The 26,648-nt window shown below is 27.8% G+C and overlaps 1 protein-coding gene across 28 annotated transcripts in view; it reads left to right on the top strand.

The window, feature by feature from the left end:
- The window catches only part of CaMKII (Calcium/calmodulin-dependent protein kinase II), a 54,146-nt gene extending 28,619 nt beyond the window's left edge, over positions 1 to 25,527 (top strand). The window contains exons 4-20 of one of the 28 annotated variants that reach the window (XM_035081453.1): positions 1,475 to 1,529; positions 1,854 to 1,992; positions 2,096 to 2,198; positions 2,341 to 2,519; positions 2,605 to 2,727; positions 2,827 to 2,910; positions 4,147 to 4,207; positions 10,090 to 10,179; positions 13,893 to 13,949; positions 16,095 to 16,241; positions 18,844 to 18,900; positions 20,202 to 20,264; positions 21,262 to 21,337; positions 21,504 to 21,598; positions 21,873 to 21,993; positions 22,077 to 22,254; positions 22,500 to 25,527. In XM_035081453.1, the coding sequence (XP_034937344.1) occupies positions 1,475 to 1,529; positions 1,854 to 1,992; positions 2,096 to 2,198; positions 2,341 to 2,519; positions 2,605 to 2,727; positions 2,827 to 2,910; positions 4,147 to 4,207; positions 10,090 to 10,179; positions 13,893 to 13,949; positions 16,095 to 16,241; positions 18,844 to 18,900; positions 20,202 to 20,264; positions 21,262 to 21,337; positions 21,504 to 21,598; positions 21,873 to 21,993; positions 22,077 to 22,209 (1,583 nt within the window). In that variant the 3' untranslated portion in view covers positions 22,210 to 22,254; positions 22,500 to 25,527. Of the gene's footprint in view, positions 1 to 1,474; positions 1,530 to 1,853; positions 1,993 to 2,095; positions 2,199 to 2,340; positions 2,520 to 2,604; positions 2,728 to 2,826; positions 2,911 to 4,146; positions 4,208 to 10,089; positions 10,180 to 13,892; positions 13,950 to 16,094; positions 16,242 to 17,654; positions 17,793 to 18,843; positions 18,901 to 20,201; positions 20,265 to 21,261; positions 21,338 to 21,503; positions 21,599 to 21,869; positions 21,994 to 22,076; positions 22,255 to 22,499 lie in introns of all 28 variants that reach the window. The other 27 variants (XM_035081462.1, XM_035081444.1, XM_035081501.1 and 24 more) reach the window with 27 other exon arrangements.
- The last annotated feature ends 1,121 nt before the right edge of the window (positions 25,528 to 26,648 follow it).

Genomic DNA, 26,648 nt, shown 5'->3' with positions numbered 1-26,648 from the left:
GTATGTCTCTTTATTTGGCTCAATTAAAAGATAGCCATGATCAAATCAATAATACCAGACTTGGTACCTGACTATAGTCACATGCAGTTTTAGGGTAATTGTAATATGTGAATTTCATCACCATTAGATTCAGAAATTGGTCTTACTTCAGACTATTTTTGTATAGATAAGAATAAGAAAGTCATTTCTTGATATGGGAATGAAATTTAAAAGTAAATCAATGAACGAATTGATAAATTGCTATTGCAAAAAAATTTCTTCAAATAATAATAATCCATTTGATTGATGTTGAATCAATCATTTGCCAGAAAATCTGGGTTATAATATTGATTACTATTTTTAGATATTTATTTATGTACTTTTATTGGTCTACACAATACTATAAATTTTCAATTCTTCCTTAGCGTGACTTACGTGTTATTATGCGTAAGTTTGCTCATAAATTCCTCTTTTCTTGTCGGCCCCAAACAGCCCCAACATAGATTGATGAGAAATTAATTCTGCAGCTGATTGATCTATGACACAAATATAATCGAGATTTAACGTTGAATTCTAATTCATAGTGAACTATTATGTATCGAGTTATAGTTGTGCTGTGTTTTATGATGTTTTCAACGTGCTCCAGCTTACTTTAGGGCTAATTTATACTCACATATATAATAATACGAATGTAAATTTAATTAAAACAAACTTGTATTATTATTGAATTTTGAAGTTTCTCAGCAAGTTTCTCATTGCACCAGTAAATGAAATTCTGCCCATATAACCTTCAGGTTGTGCAAAGACTTATTGTTATGTAAGAATTTCTCCAATTTCCTTAGCATATAGTTTTACTCAAGTCATGATCATTTCTAATATTGTATTGCACAGAAATTTCATAGATTTAGTTACATTCAATAATATTAAAATGAAAATATTTTTCATTATCTTTTTTTTTATATTTTATAATAAAGTTGTAAAAATTTATACTCACTTTCATACGAACTCCAATATCTCAACTTTTTCTACCTAATTTTCCAAGATTTATTTGAGATGTATGCTAAACACAGGTACTTGTTTGAACATGATTCTATATTGTATTAGCCAACAAATTAACTGAGGCTCGAGAAATTTAATAATACTTATTAAAACTTCAACTGTTCGTTCAGTTGATGATATTTTAGACCATCACAATTTCTATAGTCAGTAGAAATAAGAAAAGTTACTAGATAAAAATGATGCTTTCAACATTATCAAGATATAAACAAAGTATTTTGTTAAAGCAAAATGAATGTTTAAGACACACATTGAAATTTATTCATTAAAGTTTTTAATTAATTTTGATGATGAACCATTGTTCATTATTGCTGAGTTTCTCAAAGTAAAACTTGTATAATTATTCATATACTAAGCAAGAAAATTTATTCTAAATATTTATTTCATGTAAATTTTCATAAATGAAAACAATCTAATTGTTTTTCTCATTTTTTTTCAGTTCGATTACACGAAAGTATACAAGAAGAAAACTGCCACTACCTCGTCTTCGACCTGTAAGTAATAACTCGATGAAAGAAATGCATTTTGTATTGAATATCAAAGAAGAAAGTAGTTGGAATGCTCAATTAAACATTACATTATTGGTGAATGTATATTAAAATTCTTTACAATTTCATTGGACTGTTTGAACAGAAATATCTAAAAAAGCTTTTTAATAAGAAGTTTTCTCTCCAGTTATACACCTATCCAATGTTTTGCATCATCTTAATCATATTCAAATATAGAGCATTGAATCTATAGCTAGAGGCAAACGCAAGTTTCTTGACTGTTGCACCATGAAGGCCAATAATCTACGCCAAGTTTTTCGCTGTTTTCAGAGTCACTGGCGGCGAACTTTTCGAGGACATCGTCGCCCGAGAATTTTACAGCGAGGCTGATGCTTCCCACTGTATACAACAAATCCTGGAAAGTGTCCATCACTGCCACCACAATGGAATTGTGCACAGGGATCTCAAGGTACTTCTATAAACTTTATCAATAAATATAATAAACAGTGACTTCACTTTTTTACTTAATTTAATTAATTCAACTTATATATAATATTTACTATCATCAACAGCCAGAGAATCTTCTTCTTGCAAGCAAAGCCAAGGGTGCTGCAGTAAAATTAGCAGACTTTGGGTTAGCAATTGAAGTGCAAGGAGATGTACAAGCGTGGTATGGTATGTAGATATTGATTAATTGTTAAATAAAACTTTTTACTGATAAGAGAAATTGCTGTGGAAAAAGCACAATGCATCTTTTACAATGTTCTTTTTTGTTATTTCTTTTATAATCGACTGAATATTTCATATGATTTAAAAGGTTTTGCTGGTACGCCCGGTTATCTTAGCCCAGAAGTTCTCAAAAAAGAATCATACGGAAAGCCAGTTGACATTTGGGCGTGTGGAGTCATTCTTTACATTCTTCTTGTGGGCTATCCTCCATTTTGGGATGAAGATCAACACCGGTTATATAGTCAAATTAAAGCTGGAGCGTATGATGTAAGACTGTTACTTATCAGAAGTTAATGATGCTTGAACAATACGGCAACTAATTAGCATTATATTTATTCGATGTATGTGGCAGTATCCAAGTCCTGAGTGGGATACGGTGACGCCAGAAGCAAGAAACCTCATCAATCAGATGTTAACAGTCAACCCAACTAAGCGTATCACCGCAAGTGAAGCACTTAGGCACCCTTGGATTTGCGTAAGTATTCGTATACTTTTTTATTGTATTTTTTTTTATAAAAATATGATGTAATAACCACCATTCTTATGTTAATATCTATTTTTTCTTTCATTACAGCAACGCGAACGTGTTGCATCAGTGGTCCACAGACAAGAGACTGTGGATTGCTTGAAGAAATTCAATGCAAGGCGCAAATTAAAAGTAAGTTTGTTGTTACTTTATTGTTACAATACCTTATTCTATCGTAACTTAAATCAACAATTACTCATTGAATTACTGTTTATTGATTTACTTCAACCAAAAACAAACGAGAAAGTTAGCAAAAGTAATTTCCATTTCTTTGAGATAGCTGTGTTTTCATTTCCATAAGAGTTGAAAGTAAATGAATTACAAACATTAGTGTAATGGTCATGAAATGATTGTGGCATAATGTGTTGTATCGATGAACTGATTAATGCAGCGAGATGAGTGAGTTGACTTGAATGAGAACATCTTGGAAGCCATTAATTGTCAAGTGGATAGGGTCTGCTAATAGTTATTCACCGATAGTTCCATGGAATTGAGAATTTCTAGCACACCATCGTCGTAAATTTCCCTTGAACACGATCGGCGTGAGTTTCTCGTCGTTAACGTTATCGTTTCGGTAATTACGAGGCCTTCACCTCAATTATCCAAATGTCGGTCGCACAGCACATGTGAAATATGTATATAAAACGATATAGATAAATATTAGGATAATATTCAGCACGTGAAATTTATTTTGTTTTCTGTCATATATATTCTCTTCAGCAGCAGGTATATAGGAATATATTGACTGCAATAGTCACTACCAAATTGATTGATGCTATTTACTAGGCAGTAGTTGTAGTTGAAGGAGAATAATATGAGAATTTCTGTTCTGCAACAAAAAATATTGTGGGTATCGAAGGTCTCCCACAAACTTTATCGATGTGGCTTGACTTACACTATGTCTTGATATATACATGCCAATGACAATAATCGTCAGTGTAGACCGGATTGTTAAACAGTCTCATACCATTCTGATAGTTTGAGTGAATCTAAGTACTGCTAAGGCTTGGCCTTCACTACTTATCATTTGAATTTATTTCGTTGTGTGAATAGTTGCAGTGTCACGAATATTTACCGGCCTATGTCGCATTTTGTGTGATACAAAACTCAAATCGTTATTCTTGCTGTAATAATTTTGATTCATATTGTCAGTGCTCGTCTAGAGAAAAAAATACATCACGAAAATAAAGATTTATGATGGATAATCAGGAAAATACATCACCAAACATACAAGAGGTTAAAAATATTCCTGCTATTTACTTCTCTATAAAACTACTTCATTAATTAGCTGTATGAAAGTAATTTTGAAATTTCTAATTATATTTTGTCATGAATGGTAATGAATATTTTTAAAAATTATGTTAACAGGGCGCTATTTTAACTACAATGATAGCCACGCGGAACTTTTCCAGTAAGTATGATGGACAAGGTGAGTACCTCCGGCCCTCTTCAGCGCTACGTGGAGCTCGACGAATTGTATTTCCTTTGTCCCTATCTGTTGCATATTTACCTTCGTTCACACATTCACTAAATCACTGTTTGTTTAATGTTTATTATTTAATTCTCACGAGACTCTCTCACATCATCTACATCAGTCCTTTGTATTTGTCATACTATGTCACGTATAATATTTTATACTCAATAGTTAATTTATCCTCTTGTGGCAGAGTATAATGTAGTGCTCGTTACAACCAATTGTTCCATCACCCTCATACTGCATCTTATCTTACGAATCATACACTATTATTGTCGCACATTATCTATGAACTGGATATAATTCTATATTTATCCATTCAACTGAGATAGAACTTTTATAATTAAAATTAAATTAAAATGCATCAAAGTTAAATGTAAATAAAATTAATTACTCTGGGGAAATCTAAACTTGCCAAAACATCTAGTGTTAGTATCGTGCAGAACACGGAGAAAAATAGTAAGACTCGTAATGTTGATTTTATTTCATTTTATTTTAGTGGATTAAAATTGAACCTTACACTAAAGGAATTTGTGTTACCTTTTATTTAGTTCTAAGAATTTATTATTGGCATATGGATTTCTGAAGATTGGGAAGTAAATATCATTCATCGTAAAGTAATAGCTGTGTGCTGATAAATTCATTCAATCTAATCGTTGTTTTTCATTTCTTACTTCAATGTTCTTGTTTACAAAAGAAGTAGTAGGATAGTTTAGAAGATTAAAGCGTAGGTTCAAGTCGTATGCGTACGAGAACGGTTGTTAGTTCAAATCTGCGAGTAGGAAAAATTTATCAGGACGAAAAAATTTCAACTAAAATTCAAAACGGATAAAATGGGTATGAAACAAATATAATTCTAATCAAATCCCTACTTTTACTCGCGTTGTCTTATAATTATTATGATAATTCCGGTCATTTGTTCTTTACTTTTTTCTCCGTGTATTTATGTTATTCATAAAATTACTTTATTTTATCATGTAAATGATCTAATGATCGATAACTCACTGCTTGATAGATTAAAATATTGTTTTAATAGAGAAACTTTTAATCCATTTAGATTGTTTTTTCGTTGAAAAAATTATCTTCATGAAAATTAGTTGAGACATTTTTTAATCATATAATTTCGTTAAAAGCACTGTAATGACTCTTTAAATAAAGTCGAATGATTAGTAGATTAGTGAGTCAGGAAGAATTAAGTTTGTTATCGTATTTGAAAAATAATCGTAAAAGGAAAATGACTCGAATAACTGAGTTTTTTATTATTATTATTATTAAACTTGGAGAGAAATTTAATTTTTAATTTTCAAAGTGAAGTTTTTATAAAAAAAATTCAATTTATTACAACAAAAAATTATCAGTTTTTGTTATTAAAAATATTTATTATCAGGCAGTGCAATAAATGTTTAATTTTTTTTTTTTTAAATAAATCTAGTCTTCCAATAAATAAAAACCTAATTTTGTATATAATAAATAATTTTTATAATAATTATTATAGAGTTAACAATTTTAATTTTTCGTATTTAGATTTATAACTGTTTTGTTTTTCGAAAAGTATGCATTACACTTGATGTCATAATAATAATAATGATAATAATAATAATTAAGTATAATATTTCTGAAACAATCCTTCTCCTTTTGAGAGCATGGAAAATGAAAATCCATCGTGTGGATTCATTTACTCCTGCATACTAGAACAAAAGTTTTATTTCCGTCATATTATGTTTCATACACGAAATAGCATTTCATATTTGATTTACGGATTGCGTGTCACAACACACAATAATTTTCGTCATGTTAATAATATCTAATTTTGAATTAGACTATTAGAGCACATAATATTGTAGCTATCAGATTGTTTCTTTATTTTTTATCTTTGAAATAATTACATGTCTTTAATCTTTATTACAATTTGATAACTAATATCCATGTCTCATTACTTACGTATTGATATACCTGTTCAATTATTTTGCATCATTTTACAAATCTATGGTTATTATAGCCTGTTCATGGTTAATGATGATATTAGAATAGTTTTTATTTAGTAAATGTAGTTTTGTGTATTTATTTAAAATGACTCTTTGATAAATAATTATGATATAAAATATTTTTGTTAATTTTATAATTATCAGATAAAACTAAAGAATTTCATAAAAAAATTTCATAGTAATTTTTTATAGTGATCGATTGAATACTCGTATGACGTTAAAATTAACCTTGTATTCTAATGTGATAAGGTCGCAGTCGATTTGCAATTAACCGGGAATAATCGAGGTCATTCTCTTACCACTTACTCGTTTCTTCACTCGTGATAGTCATCCTCGATGACAGTGACCATTATCGAATTACGCGCTTCAATAATAAAAAAAAGAAGAGGCTGCCTGTGGGAACGGGTAGTAAAAAAGGGTAATAATGCACATAGTCATGTACCTAAGGTAGAATGTCCAACGTTAACTTCGATCCAAGACAAAAGCTCTGTATCGGGAAGCATATAAGTAGAAGGAACATACATATAACTTTGATGCTTGCAGTGTTGCATCGTTGCACATTGTTGTACGCATCGATTTGCTCTTTTTTTTACTCTTTCAAAGTCGATTATAATCTTGGATGAAATTCTTTCAAAATATCACAAGAAAAAGAATATCCATTTTTCTATAAAGGAAATCAATTGAAAGTTGCCATTTTATCTGAATCACTTTCTCATATATTTTCTTTTATGTATGACTTATAAGTGATTTTTTCAATAAAATAAACAAAAAAGATCATAACTTTTTTTAATTGGATATTAGGTATTTCATTTTCATCTTTCACCTTAAGTCTTCTTTGTTCTATTTATATATCTACAATTCTACATTTCATCTATTAACTATTTCTCTCTTTCTCTCTTCCATGTTTCTATATTGACTCTTATCATTTCTCTAGTGAATTAGAAAAATAGAAAACTTATTTATATGACAATAGGTAGTTATTGTTGAGGCTCATGTTTCATGAAAATTTAATAAGTAAAGTTAGGATAGAAATCGAATTAACTGATTGAAATATGAAACGATATAATCAATATGCTGGTATTATACAATCACGCAATCATAAGTACCTGCGGAATATTCATTTACTGAATATTGTACAATCAAAATTAATGATGCTAATAAGGTATACGAAATTTCATTCAACTCTGCTTCTTTATTCTAAATCATTTTCATTCAATTCTATATCTATCTTTTATTTTCATATCATGATAGTATCCTGCTTACTCGTTTAAAAAATTAAGCTATTAAATTTATGAAACTTGCGTATGAATTGGGTCGGAGGCGCTGTACCGTATAACTCGAATCCTATTTTCTCATTTAACTCTATTTTACATTTTTATTAATCTATAATAATCATTCAAATATTTTTATCTATGATTTATAATTTTGCTTTTTTTAATAAAAAAAATATAAGACATAAGTAATTTGTCTATTTGTTTATCTATAGTTTTTTTTTGTTTTTTTTTTTTGTTTTGTTGTGAAATACAGACATAAAACTGAGACAAATGGTAATAATAATATTTTTAAAATTTTTACAATATTGTTTTATTTATGACAATATGTTTGATCTTGAAATTACTCCACAATATCACGACCGCTTGATGAATTGAAAAGAAGCAATATTTTCAGCTTAAATTTAAACTGATAAAATTTGTTTAATGCTCATGCTTTTGAATGCTTGATATTTGAGTTTTTTAATTCGCTACGTTAGAATAAACAACGCTAATTTGATTGCATTTATTTTCAACTAAACACGTAATAAATTATATTGGATGGCTTTACAAATTTTTAATTATTCCGTTGAGTTTATCTCTATGCAATAGTAGAAATAATGTAGTACAGGTTGTATTTAATGGACTTCATTAAATTTAGTTACTAAATTTTTACAATTTAATATTTTTCTACTTAATGAAAATTGCGAGGATATATTTTGCATAATTAGTTTTTAATGTGAAGATATATTCACAGATGACAGATTCGGATAGCAATTACACAAGAGCTGTTAACTATTTATGCTAAAATCGATAATTAAAAGAGAGTATTGCGTAATTAATGTCCTAAAGCAAGCAAATTTAGTAAAATTCTGTAAAACAAACAAAAAGTAAATTATTCAACTCACTTTTAGAGCAATATAAATATTTCAAGTTGCACAATACTTGTACGAATCCTTAAATATTTAAATTCAACTTGAAATTATTTTCTCCTCATCAGTGACAAATAAAAATAAAAAATGAGTTTCTTATTTTAATCAAGGATTTAAGTCACTTAAGATATTGACAGGCAGTAGTTTTAAAATAAAAAGTAATCAATTTTAGAAGTTATGTTTACAGCAGTAATATAGTTATAGTTGCTAAACTGGACTAAAATAGAAAAATATCAATTTAACATAAACTTTTGAACTTCATTGTTAATAGTGTAATAATAGCTGGTGGAATTTGACTATAACCTAGCAATAAAACTTTTACTATTGAGGAAAACCTCCTAAACTCTTTACATCATGTTGAAATTTAAATCAGAAAAGTTCTCATCAAATTTATTAATTTCTGAAAGAACATATTTTGAAGAGAAACGTAACTCCAATTTGTGAGAAAATGATATGATATATAAAAGACGAGATAAACTTTCATAGCCATTTATTCGTAAAATGTAGTTAGTTTGAGATTATATATAAGTCTTTTGTTGGTCTAACTTAATTGTATTGCTTTTGACATGTACACGCGTTATTCACTGCATGAAGTCATAGGTTTTGCTTCACAAAACTTTGACGAATAGTAAAATCTTTTAAATACATACATCTCCGATTAGAACATGTATTTTTGTATTATACTCACAGTCTTTAAAATGCTGGAATGTAAGCTGTTCATGCACGTTTAACTGCCTTCCCCAGAATTAAATGCTGCTATAATTAAATTAAATATTTTTAAAAATTAGAGTTCGGAGTATAACGGAATTTCTAAGAGCTATTATATTATAATAGACGAAAAAAAAACAATAGGCTTGGGAAAATCCTACTACTCCTTGTTTTAATATAACTTGTGCAGATTTCTAGCATGCAAACAGAATCCTTTATACCTTGTTTTTGAACCAATTAAATTTTTAATTATTATTATGAATTATAAAAATAATGAAAAATGATGATGATGATGATGTTATGAATCTTTAGATTTTTTTATTTTATTCAGATGAAAAATATTATTATAAAAGACAGCATCATTTTTCATAAAATATAAACTGATGAATTTTTGAATTAAAATTTTTTAATATTGACTGAAGACAGGACTGAAATGAGAATAAACGAATAATAAAGTAGTATTTTTGATATTTTTAAGAAAAAATCTTGCTCTCGTTCAATATTTAATAATTTATTTGAAATATTATTATTACTAAATTCAATATACATGTCTTACTAAAGTCTATTTATTTTATGATTACAATAATGACCTTTTCTACTCAAAAGTGTAGATTACAACATTTTTAGTATTTTTATTTAAAATTATGCTAATTCATTAAAACATTTCTTCTTTTGAATAATAACACATTATAATTATCATTAAAATTTTCTTTTATATTTTTATTTATATCTCAACATCAAAATTTATTTTAATGTCATTATGAAACTCATATTACATTTCATAATGATCAACAAAATTAAGATCATGAAGACATGTTTACGATTAATATATCGTTTATTCTCTCATCAAAATTTCAATATATTTTTTTGATCGTTCTTTCACCATTCCTTATTCATTTTTCGAAATCCTGAATATGTATCCCAAGCATTTGTCATTGATCCAATACATTTACATACTCCAGCTCGAAGCATCGTTACGAAGAAGGGAGATGGCTCTCAAGTGAAGGAATCCACCGACAGCAGTACCACGATTGAAGACGACGATGTTAAAGGTAGGAGGTTACGTTATAATTGCTTATTCCCCACCCGCATTGCCCTTTTGAACCCGCTATCAAAGCCAAAATAAATGAAAACATTTTTCGTGATTTTGAAAGGTTTTTTTGCGTCAACAATAAATATTTATTGCTAATAATAATGTTAATATTTTTTTTGTACATTTAACATTGCCTTCAATGACAGTTTAACTTCAACGCAAATAGTCCTTTCATTTGACGAGAATAGTTGTGTCAAAGTAAATTAATGTATAAGACACGTTGATGACCATAAAGAAAAAGAAAAGTACAAAAGAGATGTCGTAGAGGATATGAGTAGACATAAAATAAAAGTTTCTGAAGAATACCCTGGAAATGATATATGATAGAATAAAAGTGACATGTGAAATTTCTTCATGCTTGTATGCCCCAAATCAATAGCTGTAGTGAGCCCTATAGACAAAATAGTATTCTCACGTAGTTCAATAAATTCACTGCTCCCAAATAGTATACCCTTCCTATTTATATGACAAATTAGGATTTAGGTACCATTTTCCCTACTTTTTAAGCCTATCCGCCACGAGTTATCGTAATATAGTATTGAAAACGTAATTTGGGACAGAAAGTGCAATATTGATCTATCACATGAAGAATTACACTACAAATGATTAATCGTAGCAGCATTTGAAACCCAAGTAGACGTTTTGGGGGTCATCCAATAAAGATGTTGTCAACACACCTTATATTACTATCATATTACTTTTCTTACTATGTGGATTCAGTTTGTTATGAACTCAATTTAATTCCCCATCAGATCCTTGATGTGACTGTGTGCTACTTTCTTCAGGGTTCTTGTTGTTTTGATCTAGAAAAAATGGTCCATAAATTTTAGTAATTGATTCAAGCTTCAAGTGGATTTCAATTAAATTATGTAGACCAATTTCTCTTGGATTATTACAACAAATATCAATTCCTTCTAGAGTAGAAGTACATATTAGGTGTAATTAAGAAACTTAGTATTCCGTTAATGACCTCACTCAATTGGTATTAAATGTCTATGTAATTTAATCAACTTTACTTACTGAAAATTCATACAAGAACTATGGCACTATAACAGACCTGCTGATAATGTTAGTATGATAATCAATCATTCTTCATGAATTTCTTGGTATGTTGTTGACTATTATATTGCCAATCTACAAATCAAGCAAATTTATTTTGTTACAATTATTGCTATTAAATTTGCTATAATAACTTAGATCTATATATCAATTGATACATATATCTATTTTACTTTACAATAGACTTTCTTTTACGTTCTGCTGTAATTTTATGTAGCAGTACACTAGTCTGCCTTTTTTTTTTAAAAATAATTTTATTCATTATTGATGATAGTTCATTTTAAGATTTATTTTTAATGAAGATTAGCAGACTAATGAAAAATATGCAGAGTGAAGTTTTTAGTACTAGAGTTTCCATCAACTGTTATTAATATATTATAAGTTTATTCGAGTTATTTGTATTTGCCAATACAATGTTTTGTTTTACACTTGGATTACTATCAAGTTAATCAGAAAGAGAGAACGAGAGAGAGATAGATTGATAGACAAACATCAAATCTCATATAATAATATGTTTATAATTTTCATTCCCAATAATTTTACTTACCAATACTGCTCTATAAATCATCAGAAAATGACAGTAGACTTTAAACTGAAGCTGTTTATGGTGTATTTTTTTAATCTTTATATCTTAATTGCTATTAATTATAAAAACTGACAAAAATACCCATGTGATCATTCCATAAGTTTAGATAACCTTCAACTATGAACACATGAATAATGATATTTTTCTCAGTGTGAATCTCTTTTTCTATCATGTAGGAAAATATTTTATGATACACAAAGTAAATTAGGTTATCATTTATTTTGTTAATCAGGAGCTTCGCTATCAATAACATCAGTTTGAAGAAAAAACATTACTTGAGTTTTCATACTAAAATTAGTTACATTACAAGAATCACATTGTCAGTGACCATGCTAAACATAAGGAATTCTGTTGTATCACGTATCTTCCTCATTAATCTCATGGAACTTTCTATACTCATTGTCAATTAACATGCAGGATTTTGCTTTTTCATTGCTTGGCCATAATTTTGGACTACTTTTTATACTTTTAACGACAGTATTTTTATAACTACTTAACTTAATAAATAAATTTCAACCATAAATTAATTAAATTCTAAAATAGTATGTATACAGAATTTTCTTTACTTAAATACTTTAATACTTCAATACTTTTGCACTATCATTCTAAACATTCTATTTTTATTCTTTATTTTATTCTTAAATATATTTAACACATTAACTACTTGTCTTTAATATTATGATAATAATAATAATATCTTTTTTTCTATTAAATCTATATAAAATTCAACTTCAATCGCAAAATACAAATCCGCTTAACCGAATTCTATTGAAGCTTCTAATGCGATCCCGGTACTTATTCTTCTTTTGCAACTTTACTTTTATTATCAATTTTTCTATTCAATATCTGTTCAATAATACTTGATCATGCTTTTGTTGCTTGCATATACATCAAATCAATAGGAGTAAATATTAATTGAATATCTACATTTTTTCTAAATTAAATTTAAGTTACCCCTTAAATAATTTTATGATAATTATTAAAAACTCCATTAGATATCTAGCTTAATAGAAAGCATTTATTGCTCATTGCATATTCATTACATAAGTTTACAAGGTTTTGTATTTAAAACCCAAATTAAATAATTAACTAAAATTATATTCATTTTTTTTTTCCTTATAAAAAACAAATTTTACACAATAAATATCAATATATATAGTTAATATATTTTTTTATGAAATTAAAAATATAAATAATTAATAAATGTTTTTATGTATTCACATGTAACTGTCTGAGCTATATATCTGTCTACCTCTCTTCACAATCTCTCTAATTTTCACATTTCCCTTGCACTGATTCAAATTGAAAGGCACTTTTTTTATTTATTTATTTAATTATTAATCTAGGATAATTCACGTATTTTTTTTCATTTTTGCCAATAAATTTCATCAGCAAAAATTACTTGAGCACACAGTACTGCACAAATTTATTTCAAAATCATTTCTCACCGTTCATTATATATTGATATACCAATTGAATACCTTAAAGATTCACATTGTTGTGAATTTTCACCATAAATTTTGCTAGAAGTAAAACCATTAATCATTATTATTAAATATTGTATCAGTAAAGGGCAGTCGTAGAGAGTCATTTTACTTATTAGAAAATAAGTACATTTCCATAATCGCTGTGTGCATGTAAACCTTGTACCTCGCATGATTACTTGTCATCCCTCTATCTTTTCTCTTACAATCAAGTTTAATTTCACAAATGGTATTAAATATAGTATTTCTAAAAATAAACCCGTCATGATGATATTAAATAATTGATAATAAATCATTTTTTGACACAAATAAATTACATAATATTAATTATAATTAAAAGCATTTTGAAGACAAAGTTTTTTTAAAACAATTTTAATAATAAAAATATGATAAAATAAAATTGAAAAAAGTTTTGTTAGATAAAGTAAAGTATCTAAGATTCGAGTATTGATGAATCGTAAATAATTAGATGTAAATAGAAGTAAATTTTAACAACGTATAATGTACATGCGTACGAGATGTATATGTATATATGTTGTACAGAGGATAAGAAGGGAGGTGTCGACCGGAGCAGCACGGTCATTGCCAAAGAACCCGAAGGTAACCCAGATACTAAACAATTCAAAAAAAATTTTTAAACTGTCAATAATAAATGCCAAGCATATTGACACCCACACTTACACGCTAACAAATGTATAACAAGTATTTACATAGATTTGAGACACTAATTAATTAATCAATTTTCAATGTCTTAATATTTAAATGTTAAACACTTTTTTAACATTTAATTTATGCTTCAGAATTTTATTAGTCTCTTACTTTTTTTTATTAGTGTCATGATTTTAGATCTTTTTCGATAAATACGCATTTCTTGGTGTGTTGAAATAATGGAGAAAATGTTTTTTTTAACATTTATTCATGTATGTTTTGATATACATGCTTTAACATAAGAGTAAAAATGAAACCATCATATAATACAATTATAATTTTCTCTTGTTTCAACACCTATACATATTAATTTTACGCTTTAGCGATTTATGTTTTCAGCCATTTTATTACATTTTTTTGCCTCGAGTATATTTATTTCTCCTTTTGCTTTTTTACATTTGCAACGCGCGAAGCTCGGGTCAACGCACATTATTTCGATATAAAACTAAAAATCCCGAATACATTTTTGTCTTCGTACATAGTAAAATTATCTTTGGATAATTAACACGAGCTTCGAGCACTATTGATAATCAACTATTATTTATAAATACATACTACTAGCTTTTGCTAGCTTATACAAATTGTAGTCAAGCTATTAAAAATTTTGTCTTGACCTCCTCTGAGCTTCAACTCTAAATCAAAGTATTAACCTGCGAAGTTATCTATTAATGTTTTCAATTTACAACCGTGCTTTTTCAATAATAAAAATATTAGAAATAGCAGAATATTATTTACATTAGAAAAAAACATTAATTTAAAAAAAAAAAATTTTTATTCTAGAGAAAAAAATTTTTTTTTTCAATAAAAATTAATGTTTTTTAAAAAGCAATTTAACCTGTACGCGGTGTGCCTTGTTTTTAACCGGAAATGAGTTTAAGCCTAACAAATAAAAATGAACAAAGTAAAATCTATGTAAATGTTAAACGATCGTCAATCTGAGAAATAAGTGAAACTAATTTAATTCCATGTTGTAGCTAAAAATATTAAGTAGAAGCAACGATGTTATAAAAATAAATTTTCGCGTGTACATTGAGCATTATATGCGTGTGTAGCGGAAGCAATGAGAATGTCGATTAGATGTTGAAGAAGAGTAGAAAGAGAAAAGACGGACGAAATAAGATAAGAAAGAGAAAGAGATAAACTGATGTACATCTATACACTCTATTCACAGTTTTAGGCTCTACTATATAGACTGGCAAAAATATCTACCTGGTCTAGTCAGTCTTTTAGTATTCCGGAACAGATCACGATGGTTTCGAGAACTCGTTTATCATGCTCGAGTAACATTGAATGTTACTGACGTAATAAAAATGTACCGTGCTAATAAAATCACTGAGCTGAAATTTTATCTTCTCTAATTGTTTAATTATTGACAAAGTTTACACTGGCTTCAAGTATATCGAGTATTTTTAAATATTTTTGAGACTACTTAAAGAGTCACGATGTCTGTAGTATCAAGTAATCCAGGAACGTCTAAACAATCTGACAGTGAGTTACAAAGTTGATATTTCAATTTTTCAATTGGTGATTTTTTTTATTGATATTCAGTTATTATTGAAAATGTTTATTATTAAATAAAAAATGTGAGTATTTGAATATTTAACAAGCTAGGCCATGGTCATTATTCTATTTTAGATGATCTTGTCATATATTAGAATATATGCATCGCAATACTATTCTTATCAAGCTCAAATACGCGTAAACTAACGTCTAATTTTCATTATTATTTGACTATCGCATAACATTTTAGAAAATTTTTCTTTGTTCTTATTTTTTGTTTTATTCCGATAATACTGTTATTTTTCTATTAATCTAAAAAATAACACCACTAAACCAATAAAAAAATTGTATTTCTGCAATGAGCAATTTTGAATTGGTAAAAAATTAACCAAAATGATGAATTAATATAAATAATCTAAATGTGGTAATAATAAAATGGAAAATTCCAGAGCTATTAAAAAAGTGGTTGAAATAAAAAATTCGAAAATCGATGAAAAATATTGGAATTAAAATTTCTATTCCCTGAAAAAAAACTAGGCTACGCGTCCCAGGGCACACCGCCTAATAGTCCCGCAGCTGCATCTATATTCTCCAAAGTTATGGGTGCTGCTACAGGAAGCAAACAGGCACAAGGATCAGGGAATCCATTAGGAATAGCTGCAGTACTTCTACAAGGGGCACAAGGTAAACGCCGAGTCACTCGATTTTGCCAATAAAAGTCAACTCGGTCATGTTCAGTTTGAACAAATGCCTCTAATTATTGTTACGAGTGTTTTTAATGAAGGACAAAATGCTTGTGAACTGCACCTGTTCTCCTTCAATATTCAAATTTAACTAATTTTTCATGAATTCTTTAAAATACTTTTATTCATTATTTTCTCTTGTTGATTTCGAGTGTTTTTATCTACGTTTGAATTATTTCACTGGTCTGAAATAACTGAATAAGTATTATGTAATATCATTATTTGCCAATTGTAATTAAAAGCAATTTCTCATGATATTTAACTTAATAACGCTCAAAATAGGCTCGTAAGCATTTCGTATATGTAACTAATGATATTATCAGCTAAAATGTAAGCCAATTATCTGAATAGGTGTATAAAAATGTACATTCTTTATTTAATTATAATTATAAGTATAATGAATTATTGAATATCAGCTAGGAGACATAATTGTAATACAGTAAACAATATCGCTATATATTGATTATCGGTCGTTCTGACGATGCCTCGAGATCAAGGACACAAGTATGGTAATTAAAAATAATTTTCCACGGTTCTTCTATCGAACCTATATTGGTAAGAATTTTTAGCATCTTAAAAATAAGTAAGAAACGCTAGATAGTCTAGAAAGCATGTATTTAAATCGTTCATGACAGCCAACGAAGAAAAATATTTCATCGAAGTAGTAAGTTTTTACTTTAGTCAGACTAGTAATACCCCTAGATACCACTTAGCACCATATTTTAAAGATCTTCCTACAGGAATGGTTGACAATTAAAGCTTGATATTTTTGTAGTAAGCAATTTATTCAACAGACGATTATTTTTTACCTTGTAATATTTTTATTTAAATGAAATTATTTGCCAGAGAGAAATAAAAAACAGATTATAAAGGACTAGGGTTAGCGAGCTGAATAGCTGGCTTTTTGCAGCTTTCATAATTTAAAAATAGTATTACACACAAAAAATAAATGACTTTTTTTTGTTGCAACGATGAAAGAATAAAAAACTTTAGTCCTTTAATTTTCAATTCAGGTTCTATAAATAATAAATTAATTGTTTTACTACAACATTTTATGTTTACTAAATCTTGAATTTATTATGAAAAATACTGGATTGAAAATGCAAAATAATGAATCCTTGAAATCATAAACTGCACAAGCTTTAGTATCCTCTATCACATCCTTTGTAAAGTATTAAGCTGATAATATTGTCGATGATATATGACATAGCTGATACTGATTGGTAAGAATGAGCAAGTATTTTAATATCATTGCCAATCAATGGAGAGCTTACCTTCATTATATAGAGGAAAGTACATTGGGAACAATGGAGCAGATATAAATATTTAGTTGTATGGTTGATTGCATGATTAGCTGGCAATGGAAAATCCAACAGCAACAGCAGTGGAAGCATTGGCAGTACCAACAGCCAAAATAGTCAAACTGGTATATTGTCCTCATTTTCATCAGCTGTCCACATCAACAACGTCTCTCATCGACATTCAGCTACTGGTCTGTAATCTTCGTTCCATCAAGCTTTTCTATTTCGACTTCATTCTTTTTGACACTTTGGAACTTGACACACACTTTGGAATGAATTTTTAATCTATCAAATAATATGTAGCGTGTTAGTACACATTTTTAAAAAAGATGTATATTGTCATGTTGAAAAGGAATGAAAATAACTGAATGAATATCAAAAATTTTTATGGATTAAAGAAAAATATGTTGAAAACTTATACGACATCGGAATCATTGATGGATTGGTAAAGTTATTAGTTCAACAACAAATTCTATTCCATAAAAATATTCTCTAATGCTTTACCAATAATTTTAATAGCTATCTATAGTTTCTAATGTTGTTTGATTAAGAAGATTATCAAACAAGTATTAATAGTTACTCGAATAGCCAACTGAACAGTTGGATTTATCATTCTGAAAGCGGATTATAATAGAGAGTGACTCGAATAAAATAAATATACATCTTTTTTATCAAAGCAATTATCTTTGCTTAAATTTTATCTTTCTATATTAATATACTTCTTGATATTTTATTATTCAATCTAAAGCAGCGAAAAAATAACTCTAGAAACTTTTTTAATTTTCAAGCGAGATAAATAATTTTTTAATTAAATTATCTTGATAATTGAATAAACTTTCGGTTTATTAAAATTTTAAGTGAACGAGACTAAGAAAAATAATCTCAGTATCAATTTTGTTTATTCTCTTTTCACCAAATCATCATATAATAATAAAATAATTTATTTTATTAATTTATTAATGAATTAATTTTTGTAAAACGCTGTATTAATGCATTTGATTGTCTTTATTCATCTTTTTGTATGTGCTCAACACGCATGTCTGCATCTATCTATTCTACTTCTTGCTCTTCTGATGTTACTCTGCTACTACCACTGCTATCACCACCACCACCATCACTTCTACTACTGCTACGATTACTGCTGATACTCCAACCATTACTATTATTACTATTAACACTGTCACTTCGTCTTTGATGTACGCTAATTTGTCACTGGTACCACGTGTGTATAATCATCAACAGAAGAGCCTACGAGCAACAGTCGTCGTGCAAGCAACCTCTCTAGCGAGGTGGAAGACGGTAAGGAGGATGTCGGTTGCGCCAAAGGTTCCTCACCAAATACCAAATTGACAGTTCAACAGGATAATGATAGTGTGTCCCGAAAACGATGTAGTTTAATTTAAATTAACTTGCTCGAAGCATCGCCTGAACTCCTATCGATGACCAATGCGTCACACTTTTATTAGTTATCACACCTCCAATAGAATTAATATTATGAGAATATACAATAATGATCAATATATACGATTTATGTTTATATTTAGAAACCAATCAACATGTGAGCATTGTTTAGAATATTTATTATAGTACAAAAATCATTTCGTATAGTTATCATATGTAACATGTTAATTATCACACTGTGCAATTTATGAAATATTTAGTTCTCACTGGAAAACCTGATAGAAATGTTTTTTCCATCATGAATGCAGTCACAATTATTAGTTAATCATTATAAATTACATAAAGATTTCTTTCTTTTATTTTTCATAAATATTTAAGAAAATAAATAATTACTTTTTATTTATTTTATTTTATTTTATGTGTTAAAATTAATTTATAATAATTATATTCTTACAAAATTGTTAATTATATTACTTTAAATTTTATTTAAGTGTAATTTATTTAAAAAAAACTATCTTTAAAATATCAATTATTGTTTTGCATCAAACTTACGAATGCCAGTGATATTTTCAATGTTGCATAGTGTAATATATGTTAAGACACAATAGTATTATTGTACAATAGTTGAGTTAAGTTTGAAAAAGTGAATGAAATAAATGTGCCAATAATTAATAACGAATAAAACTGATGTATTTAAAAATCATTTTGATTCAATATTACATTATAGGTTTTAATTAGTGCACTGAAACTTAACGGTTTGTTAAATTGAAAAATAGTATAGAATGAAAAACTTCGCATGGTTACCACAAAGAAGTAATGACGCAGAAAAATATATTACGACTATTTATTTAGTCTTGAAAAAAAAGAAACATTAAAGAATGTGAACCAATCTAAAGTCCATAATTATTATGTCAAAGGAGGTAGAGACAACAATAACAAACTCCTGCTTGTTTGCAAAATTAGGTAACGTGATGAATATTTGTATCAAGTAGATAATAAATAGATAATCATGGTAATTATTAGTAATTAAATATTACTTACTTGAAATAAATCAGTAGAATTAACAAATTAACATCACGTTTCCTTTCAATATATGAAACAGCTTCTGCGCAATCAGAAAATACAAATCAAAGCAATAAAAAAAAAACGAAATGAAACTTAAGAATGTGTGTTTTAATGAGGAAGGTATATGCTTGTAGAAATAAGAATCATGTGTCCCGTCAAGACCTGCAGCCAGCTCTCAACGAACTCGCAGTGCTCAGGTAACGCGCACAAACGTAGATGAGACATTTTAATTAGAGCCACTCGTCGATCGTTGACGTAGTTCAAGGCTTCAAGGATTATAAATTAAACTTTTATTTACACTTTATCCCTTGCTGAACGTATTTACATTCATAAAACTTCAGGACATCAAAAAAATTATTTTCAAAGTTGTAGTTGAAAAACTATTCGACTATAAATTTTTCAGAATATGAATGAAATATTATTCTATGTTTGTACTTTTTTAATTACAAAATTTTTTAATTGGATCTGATTCTAGAAGAATAGGAAAACAATGCAACATGTATGAAACATTTAATCACAATTGGTATTTGGATGTGTATTTAATTGGCTATGATATGAAAATAATGAAATATTATTCTCTGGTCCCTTATAGCATTCTAAGCTACGTCAACGAAACGATAAGCGAATCATTTTGATTCGCACCCTACGAGTGATAAAATCACTTCATTCGCATCGATGTTTCGCGTTTAATTTAGCTGATTGGTATTATACAATAGTAACATTGATGTTAAAATAATTGATAGCAATACTCGATAACAAATATCGTTTCATATCGTCACTTCATTCTCATACGCCCCTCTAGGTCTAAACGCACACGTGTTGATCTAATATCTGGCACAAAAAATATTTTAAATTAAAAATAAATATATCACTCTTGAAAAATAAAAAATTAATTGAAAAAAAAAAATTATTCAGCAGGAATAATAGGGATAATAAAGACATAACTGCATACAAATTTATTAGATTCTCTTAAAACAAAAAAAAAGGAAAAAAATAATGAAATATATGTCAATTAATGAATCGTAAATTACAAAAAAATATATAATATATAATTCTGACGAAAACTCGTATTGGCGTGGATAGGATGTTAATGATTCGTGCATGTGGCTGTTGTGCTGTGCAATGTACCGGAAAGAGATAGAATTTTTTCCATTTGTATGTTTATTACTGATCATAAAATATTAACGATTACAGCTCGCCGTCAGGAGATCATCAAAATGACGGAACAACTCATTGAAAATATCAATACTGGTGACTTCGAGGGTTACACGTAAGTCTATTAAATGCAAGATTAGACTGTATTATTAATTATCTCATTGAGTCTATACTTAAATTATCACTTGTTCAAAAAAGTTGATTACTTTGATAATGACAGCTTTTAAAGAGTAATTATCTGATTAAATGATATTTGACGTTTGTATGTTGGTAATTTACAGGAAAATCTGCGATCCTCATCTGACTGCATTCGAGCCAGAAGCTTTAGGTAATTTAGTCGAAGGAATGGACTTTCACAAATTTTATTTTGATAATGGTAATTATTTCTAATTTGCAACTTCCATGTACAGTAGATGAATTCATTTCTGAGCTTCTATTGTACTTCACCCAACTTTTACTCTCATGAATTACAAATCATCTATCAAATTACAGTAATTTATTTATTAAACATTATTATTTGAGTTTTTTAACTATCTTATTAGTAAATGAATTTTTTTGCTGTGAATGAGTAATTATTAGCAGTAGTATTACTACTGTTATTACTGTGTTTATTGTAATCTATTATAACATTATATTTTCTACTTAAGCAGTCCTGGGGAAGAATTCAAGCTGTAAAGCTGTCAACACGACAATCCTCAATCCTCATGTGCATTTGTTAGGTGAGGATGCTGCCTGCATTGCATATGTGAGACTCACTCAGTATGTTGACAAGTAAGTGGATGTTTCAAGTTAATTTTTAAAATAAACCTTACTTCTGAAAAGAGTTTTCAACAGTCTTTAAAAATTCCTTTTAGGCAAGGTGTCGCACATACTCAGCAAAGTGAAGAAAGTCGAGTCTGGCATAAAAAAGATAATAAATGGCAAAATGTGCATTTCCACCGAAGTGCAGTAACAGGACCATCTCCATTTTCATGCAATCATAAATAAGTCATGGACAAAGTTCAAACGCTCCGATTATTCTTTGAGAATCTGGTATGCTATTGAATTGGCTAGTATTCCAGTTACAAAGAGAAAAAAATTCATAAAGGATTCTAGTTTCTAATAACAGTCAAAGATTTAAAAAATTTTTCCTTTACTTCTAAAAATTATTTCAATGGTTTGATGATTTTAATTAATTCAAATGTTCATTCTAATTAAATTAAAAAAAAAAAAATAAAGTTTTATATCATTAAAAAAAATATTACATGAACAGATAATGTTATTTACTCATATTTCAGATCTCGGTGCGTACTTAATACCAGTAAAGACGCTGCATTAAACACTGATAACATTGCTAAATCGAAAAAAGGGTTGAAAGACAAAAAAAGTAAATAGTTCAAAAAAAAAAAAAAGTTTAAGAAAAATCTGCAGCGTATAACGATATTTCTTCTATATAATTTTTAACCGTGGGCACATCTGAGCCCCAACACTTAGAATGTCTCCTATGTGACGATGTATCCCCCAACACGTCTCTGTACTTACAGCTATCTTTGGATAATGAACACAGCGAAATGAAGAAACGGAAGTTAAATAAGGAAGATGGGGAACACTACGCATATTAGACAATATGCATTATCGTCAACGATACCTGATGATAAACGAAGTCTGCTTACGATTTATTATTAGTTAGAGTAACAAATTTAATTAGGGAGTCTCAATATAAATTTTGGCCCGATCGAGCCTTAATATCGACCAACGTGCCATGTAGCTATGACTCTTAAAAGAGGAACAAAATGAGATATTAAAACTTTGCCCGAAGTCTTATACAATGAGTGACTCTCTCGCCAAGACTGCAATCGATACAATAAGTGAGGAAAGAGAAAAAGGAATTACGATGCATTATCGAGATAACTTATAGCTCTCAATTAAACTATAGAGCACATGGACTAAATTCAAACTCAGAATAAAAACAATCAGTTGGGCCAAGACCTAAATCAGATGTGCGGTAAATGATACCTTATTTATTATCAATACATTACCATTGAATCATTCAGACGTATCAATTTTAAATTTCAAATACAAAAACACAAAAAGAATGATTGATGTACTTTTATGCTTCACGTAAATTGTTTGAGACTCGTAAAATATATTCCCACTAGTATGTGTACATTTTTCAGATCAAATCTATATATACATATATAAATATATATTTATTCGAATAGTCTATATAACAAACAATAGTTACTTTTTTATTCATCAATGCCAGAATATTTTAACTGGAAAAAAAAGATAGTCAAAAAATTTATTTGGTACATTTACAATAATTGAGTATGAAAAGTAAATCCATTGTAATGAAAGATGGAGAGATGAGTATAATATTACACAATTGATCGTTATTGATACGTCTTATCCCACCTCGATAAGCGTTCATCGTCCGTTGGGTCGGCCCATTATATCGTCCCTTTTTCTCACATCACTGCTCCTTCCAGAGAGGTTCAGGCTTATTAGATTGTCTACCTGTGCCCGTCTAAACTGATAGTGCACTGACTTGCAATATAACTTCTTATTCAATTAATTATAACAAATTTTAAATAAATTACATGAGAATAAAAATATTAATTCATTATTGAAGAAACAAATGAGTTTAAAATAATATTTCGCTAGTTAAAGTATTGTTAAGCGAGGCAAGGTGAGACATCATTTAAATAATAATGATTACTAATTATTATTATTATTATTATTATTATTATTATGATAATATTAATTGATTAATAATAATAATAATAATATAATATATTAATAATAAAAATTGTACAGAGTATTCTTCCATATTTATTATCGTTTTAGATCATTTGTTAAGTTTTTGTGACAGTGTGACAAATTTATGTAATACGATTGCTCTTTATTGATGCTTTCAATTGATGTTTGGTTGCAAAAAATTATTGCTGTTTGTTATAATAGTATCTAAATATCTTTGAAATGTTGTAAGTGAGTCTTTAAAAAGATTTAATTAGTTTGGGTGATTTTTCATTATCAAATAAGTAATAATTGTTTTACTAAATAAGTATTAATTGTGGTGAATATCATATAAATATATACATATTCAATAGTCAAACTATGAATGAAATCAATTGTCTTAAATGGATGAATACAAAGAATGATGAAAAATTTTAGAATAGCTCGAGTCTGGGCGTACAAAAAATAATGATACGAATAATGGAAAAATGCAAATGAGGGTTAATTTATGCTCTCCGTTCGAATTTTTTTCGCATGATTTTAAATAACATGCGTTAAAAAGTAATATAAGTATTATTTCAAAAAAAATGTCTCACGTAAATCAATAAAATAAATTAACAACCATTACTAAAAAAAAAAAAGAACAATTTTTATCGAATTTACTTCGTTAATACGATAAATATTTCTACACGTTCGTACATTCTTCATAGTTGTCAGGAGTCGAGTCTCAAACTATCAGAAGTTAATTACTTTTACGATGAGTATATATATACATAAAAATATTATTTATATATATAAAAGTTATGAAGAATAAATATGGTTTATCAACTTGCAGATTATACTATAATATAAATATAAATTTAGCTAAATTAAAATATAGTTATTTCTACTATTCTATTATATCGCTTCTCTACGTGTGATTGTTGTATAAAATTAATTATTTATTTCTTACTATCATTAATAAATTAATAATAATAATGATTAATATTAAATATAACAATACAAGTACATGTTAACTATTACTATCACTTATTGAAAAGTTAATAGGAACTATAAAAATAATAATTCATTGTATTATTTTTTATTCCTATTACAAATATAAAATTACCGCACGAATTACATTGTTTAGGCATAATAAAAATAATTTAATACCAATCATACTATTATTATTATTAATAAAATTTTAATAAATACAAAAAGCGATTCAAGGCAGAATAGCTTAATTTTTTTGCCTTAGCTAATTATATTGTCTTATTACACTTGTAGTTGTTTCTTACTGTATAACTTTTAAATACTGAAGCTATATCTTTAAAAATCAGATCTCGTTAAAAATATTATCAAAACTATGTCGCATTTGCAAGTATCATGCTAATATTTATAAATCCATTTATATATGCACTTGTTATTTCTACTTTACTTATAGTTCATTGATGATTTTAATTGTTACTTCCAATTATATTTCATCAAATTTTTATTTTAAAATCATTCTCATCACTAAATCGAGGGATGATTATAGTTCATTACAGTGCTCATTAAAAAAATGTACTCGATAAATCAGCCAATTAAAATGAGATGGAGAAAAAAAAATGATCGAAGTTAATTGAAAATTTTTATTCCTATCTTTCCAATTTATTAACTTGATGTTTATCAAATTTTGTTATTTATTTATTTATGTTACAACTAAAACTCGAAGTCATATCTAAATTTAATTGAACGTCATGTTTAATTTTTAGTTCTATTCGCAATACAATGAATCACACGACTTTTATAAATTACGAATAATTTTATTAAAGATATTTATGTCTGGATCATTCTATGTTTGTTGTAGTATTTGTTGAATGACTGACAAAAATTAAACAGAGGTAAATTTCTGTAATAACAATGTTCATCCCTCTGACGTCTGGCCTAATGTTATTAATGTGTTATATGTCACGTTATAGCGTATAAGACATAAAATACAAATACGTAAAATACAATCTGGTTGGTGTGAGAGTATATGAATTTGCGCTACTAAAAATATTTGTGCAGGCGCAATGTTTCATTACTGATGCGAATAATCATCATTAAAACAATGATGATGTAGAAAAAAATTTATTATCGTCGGTAAATTTATACGCTCTATACGGAAATAAAGGGTAGATCTACGAAAGTTTAGTTTGAAATTTATATATCGAATTTATTCATTTATTATTTTACAAAAAAAACAAAAAAAAAACGTTTCGAGTAATTTTACGATGGTTGTTTAAAACTATTTCCTTGCTATTTATAAAAAGAAAAAAATTGAAAAAAAAATAATTAAGAAACACATTTTTCGAATATTCTTGCATCTAAAAGTAAACCTTGAAGATGTGGAAATATTTGTTAAAATAAGTTGCTCATAAAATATTTCTCAAAGACGGGATAGAGCTCGTAAACTATTGATCTCGATCTTGTACAATTAGGAAGAGATGGTGGTATAAAAACCATTATTATCTAAGTCTTGTTGATGTATAGTAGTTACTTATAATGAGTACATCTTTGAAAGAGAATTCTTTTGTTTACAACTCCCTCGCGAAAGACGGCTTGTCATTCTTAATAATATATTTACATTTTATTCATTCTTTGTAAAATTATTGGGGTAACAAAAGATACAGTAAATAAACAGTAAATTTTTATCCCAATCTTTGATGCCTTTTCAATCGTAAAATTATCCTACTTATTATTAATGTATA

Source organism: Chelonus insularis, unplaced genomic scaffold, assembly GCF_013357705.1.
Source record: "Chelonus insularis isolate UGA/USDA-ARS -01 unplaced genomic scaffold, ASM1335770v1 contig_121_pilon, whole genome shotgun sequence".
Lineage (NCBI taxonomy): Eukaryota > Metazoa > Arthropoda > Insecta > Hymenoptera > Braconidae > Chelonus > Chelonus insularis.
Note: the sequence above shows the minus strand (reverse complement) of the source record. Positions and strands in the feature narration are given on the sequence as shown.